This window comes from Plasmodium reichenowi, chromosome 13 (genome assembly GCF_001601855.1).
Source record: "Plasmodium reichenowi strain SY57 chromosome 13, whole genome shotgun sequence".
Taxonomy (NCBI): domain Eukaryota; phylum Apicomplexa; class Aconoidasida; order Haemosporida; family Plasmodiidae; genus Plasmodium; species Plasmodium reichenowi.
Window position 1 is genome coordinate 701,361 of NC_033658.1, and position 7,376 is coordinate 708,736.

The 7,376-nt window shown below is 18.4% G+C and overlaps 3 protein-coding genes across 3 annotated transcripts; all 3 read right to left on the reverse strand.

Moving 5' to 3' along the window:
- Positions 1–203: 203 nt before the first annotated feature.
- PRSY57_1316900 (small ribosomal subunit nuclear export protein, putative) lies at positions 204–3,122 on the reverse strand (the record flags this gene model as incomplete). Its single annotated transcript, XM_012909105.2, has 1 exon — positions 204–3,122. The coding sequence occupies one exon, from the start codon at positions 3,120–3,122 to the stop codon at positions 204–206; it is 2,919 nt and encodes a 972-aa protein (XP_012764559.2).
- Positions 3,123–4,206: 1,084 nt separating this feature from the next.
- Positions 4,207–4,785, reverse strand: PRSY57_1317000 (putative membrane protein; the record flags this gene model as incomplete). The annotated part of the gene is made up of 1 exon (XM_012909106.2): positions 4,207–4,785. The coding sequence occupies one exon, from the start codon at positions 4,783–4,785 to the stop codon at positions 4,207–4,209; it is 579 nt and encodes a 192-aa protein (XP_012764560.1).
- A 1,796-nt stretch (positions 4,786–6,581) lies between these two features.
- On the reverse strand, positions 6,582–7,166 carry PRSY57_1317100 (ferredoxin, putative; the record flags this gene model as incomplete). Its single annotated transcript, XM_012909107.2, has 1 exon — positions 6,582–7,166. The coding sequence occupies one exon, from the start codon at positions 7,164–7,166 to the stop codon at positions 6,582–6,584; it is 585 nt and encodes a 194-aa protein (XP_012764561.2).
- Between the last annotated feature and the right edge of the window lie 210 nt (positions 7,167–7,376).

The window sequence follows — 7,376 nt, forward strand, 5'->3', positions numbered from 1 at the left end:
AAATAATTATAAGTATATATAAAAAAAAAAAAAAAAACATTTTATGTATATATGCATTCAATGCTTTGAATTATATTAAACAATGTAATTAAAAAAAAATATATATAAATATTAATAAATAAATAAATAAATAAATATATATATATATATATATATATATATATATATATATATATACATATAATACTCTTGCTTTTACTACATTACAAGAATAAGGTGGCAATTTTGTTTTGCGTTGTCGGTGTTGTTTCCGTTTTGCGCTTTTTCTTAAAACTCAAAAAATTTTTTAAAGATGAAAAAAGGGAAGTTTCCTTTAACCAATTCATTTTACTTGGGTCATTATAAAAGTCATGTGATTTATAAGAACTATCTTTACCAAAATTATAATAGTAAACATTTGAATAAAATTTTAAATTATCACATATATGATTATTTATTAAAATAATTTCATAAAATATATGATTAACCATATAAAGTTGTTTCTTGTTTAATTTATTCATATTTATTTTATACTTTTCAGGGATACACTCCTGTATATTAAACAAATTTTTTTTTTTTTTTTCATCGTCATTTATAATTATATGACCTTTATTACTACATTCAATATGATTAATATTATTATGAAATTCATATGAACTTTCGTTTTTTGTTTTTTTAATAAGAGGATCATCTTCATCTTGACGATATGTGTCCTTTAAAAATAAAGAATTCATTTTTAACATTCCCATAATTTTATCTTTGTCAAAATTTTCTAACAAATTATCATAACAAAAGGAATCCTTCTTAAAATCCATAATCATAAATAGAGAAGATGAAATAAACATAGCTTCATATAATTCATTTTTAAAATAATTTAATATATCATATACAACACTTAAAATATTAATAGATATATTATATGAAGTTAGACATCCTATACGTAATAATTTTTTTAAAAAGGAAAGAATATAATATATAGGTATCATTTTATTTTTTATGGATAAATGAATAATATTTAAAAAGTGTGTATCATCATAATAAAAACTAGCAGGTGTTATTAGTTCATATAATCTTTTATAATAATCTGTATACATATTATTATTTAATTTGTTTTCATCATTAAAAATATTACTTTCTTTAGTAGCATCTTCATCCTCCTCCTCCTCCTCATCATCATCATCACCATTATGACTTATAGTATTATTATTACTCTGATCACTTTTATTATCCTCTATATTATAATCTTCTTCTTTTATATTTTCATTATTACTATTGTTTGGTGATATATTTAATTTCTCTTTTTTCTCTTCATCAGATATCTGTTCCTCTTTTATCATCACATCATTTATTAAATTATCTTTCTTTTCGTTTTCTAGTTTTGTACTATTTATAATATTACTATAATTATTTTCATTTATCACATTACCTACATTTAATTCTGTTAAAATATGAAATATACCTGGCAATGCAGCTAAGGAAATATATAAGTTTGATGATTTATAAAATGAAATATTAAAAAAGTCAATTAAATAATATGGATTATTTGTATATGGAAATACATATACTGGTATAGAATGTAATAATTGTAATATCATTGTATATATATGAACATGTGTTGTTATAAAATAAAACCAACAACTTGAATATATATTACAATATAATTTATCATCTATTTGTATATTTATAAAGAAATTATTTTTTCTTTCTTTTATTTTATTCGTAATTTTTTCTTTGGTATTTTCTAATAACATATCATCAGAAAAATCCATATCACTATTAATATTATTTATTAAATTGACATCCTTTAAAAAATCTTCTTCATCTGATTTATTTTCATCATCTGAACTCGAAGATAAATGTTTAATACTACTACTATCATCACTATTATAATTTTCAAATATATTTTTTTTTTTTTTTTTTACTTCATTTTTATTCACATGGGAATCATTGATTTCTGAAAATTTATAGTAATTATTGATATGTACTTGTGAATTATTCTTATTATTATTATTATTATTGTTGTTGTTGTTATTTTTATTATTGTTATATATTTTTTTTCTTTTTCTTGATACATTCTCTTGATCATCTATGAACAAATCATGTTTTTTAAATTTTTTCAAATATATTTTTTTTTTTTTTTTATTCTCATTTGTATTAAGACATACTTTTTTATATGGTTTAATGGAATTTATTAGGATAATAAAAATTAATAGATTGATATTATGGTTATCCTTTGGAAAATTAAAATTATAATCATTTTGTTCCTTTTCTCTCGTTGGTTCTAGGTTGACAGCATCATTATTATTGATGTTATTATTTTTCTTATTCGTATCAACATTACTATGGTCATCCTTCTTTTTTTTCTTCGAATCTACATATTTCTTTTCATTACATAGACTATTATATATACATAAGAAAAAATAATCAAGGTCATAGTAAAAACATATATAGCTTTTACAAATATGTTTTATAGTATTAACACTTATGTGCTCCATATTTAAAAGTTCAATAATAATTCGTCTGTATAATTTTATAGGGAAGTATTTCTTTCCACCCTCATCGTCAGTTAACTTATTTAAATTATTATCATATACATTTATAATATTATCATTCAAATATAAATTATTAGAGTTGTTGTTATTATTATTATTATTATTATCATAATTTGTTTTCATCAACTTTTCAAATATCTTTAACTCAAATTGTAAAGATCCAAATAATATGGAGAGACTTTTCTTAACAAATATTTCATCATCATTTTTTAATAACTGAAATAATAAATTTAAAAATTTCTCAAAACATACATCTAACCATTCATCATATTTGTTATATCCTTTTTGTTTTCTTGGAATATCAAAAATTATTGTATCCTTTCGAAAAATATATTTTAATTTTTCATCCAAATTATCTATATCACTATTTATATTATTATCATTCCTTTCTTCTTCACCATAAGAAGAATATAATAACATTCTCTTCAACCTTTCTTTATATATTAATAAAAAAAGTTCCGTCAATTTACTTATAATATATTTCCTATTATCAGATTCTTGTATTAACTTAAATAACAAACATATCTCGTTTGTCACAGATGATGATCTTGACGAGGAAACACCTGACGAATGTTTCTTTTTTTTTTCCATCTTTTAATAACAACATAAATAAATAAATAAATAAATAAATAAATAATATATAATAATAATAATAATAAAAGAAAAGAGTTAATTTATTATTATTTTATTTATTATTTATTTTTTTTTTTTTTTTTTTGATTGACCCTCCATTAAATATTTATATTCCAAAAATTTTGTAAAAATATATAAATTATTATAAAACCATAACAAGGATAGATAAATAAATAAATAAATATATACATATATATATATATATATATATATGGAATAATTTTTTATTTTAAAAAAATAATTGATAAAAGAGAAAAAACGACGTCAAAATGATATATATATATAATATTAAAATATTAAAAAATAAAACATAAAAAATATGCCTAATATAAATATATATACAATATACATGTAATATATTATACCATATACATTTTTTATTCATATTATTTTACGGAAAAAAGAAAAATGTCATCTTTTAATAACATAGAACAATTATATGGAATAATAAAAAAATTGTAAAACATTTAATTCTTTAAAAGTATTTATATAAATATTTTTTTTAAATATTATTAAAAATGAGTTATTAAAAAAAAAAAAAAAAAAAAAAAAAAAAGAAAAGGGAAAACAAAGTTTAAAATGAACAAATTAGAAAATATAAAATATAAAATATAAAAACAATAAAAAAATAAAAAAATAAAAAATAAAAAATAAATTTAAAAAATGTTCAGTAAGAATACAAAAATAAATAACAACTTTTTTAAAAATTGTATAGAATAAAATAAAATTATATGATTAGCATTTTATAGCAATCGTATATTATATCATAAAATAAATTTGTAAGTATAAACAAAAAAATAAAAGTAAATGGGAAAATTTTTTTTTCCTTTTAATTAAATAAGACCATGAAAATATAGACAAATGATAAATATATATATATATATATATATATATATATATATATATATACATATATATATTTATATATTGTGTTCATCTGCACCTTTACTTTTTCCGTTACGTCTATAGAAAATATGCTCATTCCTGTCATGTACATATTATATATATATATATATATATTTTTTTTTTTTGTTAGTATTTATTATACTTTAATTAGATATTCTTTTTCGTCGTTTGTTCCGAGTGATAGGTGTTTACTTTTTTTTCTTTTGTTTTGTAGTGAATCATGTGATTGCCTTAAATCTTCCAAGCATAAGCGTGCGTCTAGTTGAGCTAAATAATCCCCAATAGTCCACATAAAACAAAAAGAAAAAAATATTAAAGAATATATTGATGAACAAAATAAAAGCCCAACTTTTTTATCTTGTACCATAAACTGTAAAAATTTAGATGCTTTATGAAGAGTTACAACATGAGGAGAATGTAATACATCTATTAATAAAAATGTTATTAACATTGTCATAATTATATTATTAACAATTAATAAAATTATTGTTGATCTTATAAAAGTAGCGTTTTCCTTTATAACTCCAAGACAACCTACTAAACATATCAATAAAATTATTACTGCATATAATGAACATATTATTAATAAATTACATGTCCTCTTCTGTTTATATTCTATAAACCCAAATATTAATACAAGAACCGAATATATTATAGGAATCAAGTACAGTATTAATGCTGCCACTCTTGTTGATACACATTTCATAGATGTCATTTTCTAAAATATTCATAATAAATCAAAAAAAAAGAAACATATGAAATATAAATTTATATATGTATATTTAAAAAGAGAAACAAAAGTAATGATATTATTTAAATTCAAATATATATAAAGTAAAATTATATACATATGTTATATATCATGATATAAAAAATATATGTATTTAATAGAATATATTAAGCCATGATAATATCTATTTATTGAGAAAACTACATCAATATGGTACTCTTTATAATTAACTTAAAAGAATGATAAAAAAAAAAAATAAAAAATAAAAATAAAAAAAAAGAAAAAAAAAGAAAAAAAAAGAAAAAAAAAGAAAAAAAAAGAAAAAGAAATTGAAACATTATATATATATATATATTTAAAAAGAGAAAAAAAGTGGATATATTCAGTTGTCTATAACAATACAAGAATTATTCATATAAGATAATACACTTCTCATTATATGTAATATAATTAGTGTTATATCTTTAGATATATACATATAAATCAAAAAAAAATAAAATAATATGTTATAAAATATATAGGCTAGGTTTTAAATTTGTTAGTACATTCATGCAAAAAAAAAAAAAAACAACATAAAAGTAAATATAAATATACGCATATATTTATGTATCCAATAGGAGTGCATAATTCTATTAACATCTTTATAATATATGTACAATTGCTATATATGTGTGTATTATTTTTATTATATTGAAAGGAAATGTAATTATATACATGTGCAACCCAAACTAATATATATATGTATACTTTTTATTACAATATTAGCCTACCTGCCTATAAAACTTTCTCGTTTTTTTTGTCCTTATGTTGATATGTTTTATTCATTTCGAAAAGTACAAATTCTGTTTATTATTGACCTACGACAATTTTTTGTTCTTTTAATAAACAGATCAAATAAAAAGGAGTGTATAAACAAAGACAAGTTGGTTATATATACATAAATATATATATATATATATATGTATATATTTGCTTTTATCTTATTTTATTATTATATTTCCTTTTATATTTCAGTAACGTAATAAATTTTTGCCTGAACAAATGAATCATTCAACAGCCAAAAAATAAAAAAAACAAAAATAATATATATATATGTATATATTTATAATATTCCCATATAATATTTTATAAGTTACAAAATTTAAAAGGTATTAACTCAAATGTATATATATATATTTTTTTTTTTCTTGTTTCTTTTCGTTAGGTGTATTTTATTAGTCTACATAATATTTAATAAAAATTATTTTTTACTTTTTTATAATTAATGTGCGCTTGTAGTGCATTATATTCAAAAATATCTGGAGTACCTTTTTAAAGGTATAGCGTAAAAATAATGAGATAAATGTGTTGGTCTAAATAGTTTTAAAATTATATAATAATTATATATATAAACGGTAGCAAAGTTAATACATACACATATATATGTGTATAATTAAAATACATTATATTTGTTTTTTTTTTAACTTTTCTTTTTTTTATGTATAAAATGTCTAGAGACATATATTAATATTTAAAGAATTATATGTTTTTTTTTTTTTTTTTTTATCTGTTTAAATATTTACATAAAATAAAAAAAAAAAAAAAAAAAAATTTAATTGAGAAAAATATTAGGAAATTTTATCATTCCCCATTTCAATCATACCCATACCAAAAAAAATAAAATAAAATGAAATAATAAATAAATAAATATACATATATTTACATACATTTATATATATATATATATATATATATATATATATATATATATATAATTACACATATTTTTGATTGAGGACAAATTACATGTCGTGTAGTTCGTCTTCCTTGTGCGTTTCAATCACACAATCCGATTTAGGATAACATGTACACAAAAGAATATATTTTTTCTTTATTTGCTCTTCATCTAAATAACTTTGGTCATCATTATCTACTTCTCCTTCGACTAATTTTGCTGCACATGTAGAACAACTACCTCCCCTACAACTATATGGTAATTCAACATTCTGTCTTTCACTAGCATCTAATATATATTCATCTTCATTACATTCGATTTTTTTTTCTCCATCATTTGTTCTTAATGTTATATTATAAAATAATTTATTTTTATTAGATGTATTGATATAACGTTTTCTTATATAATCATAATTATCGATATTAGATATATTACTTTTTATATTGCTCTTAAAAAAACATGTTTGTTTATTAGAATTAGCTAGCTGATTATTACTTAGGAAATTCAAAAATAATTTACTCTTTTGGCTTCTTAATATATTTTTATTATTATGATACATATAATTTATGGGTATATACGTATTTTTTAATTTATATGTATTGCTATGTTTTATGCTAAATGTTAGTATTAACAATAGTATTACAATATTCATGATTCTAACAAAAGTTTATTTCTTTTCTTCTTTTTTTTTAATTTTCAATTGACACTAAAAAAAAAAAAAAAAAAAAAAAAAAAAAAAAAAATTTTTAAAAAAAAAAATAAAAAAAATATATAAAAAAATAATTTTTACTTTTTTAAAAAAAAAAAAAATAAAAAAAAAAATTTAAAAAATTTTTTTTTAATAAAAAAACTTTTTAAAAAA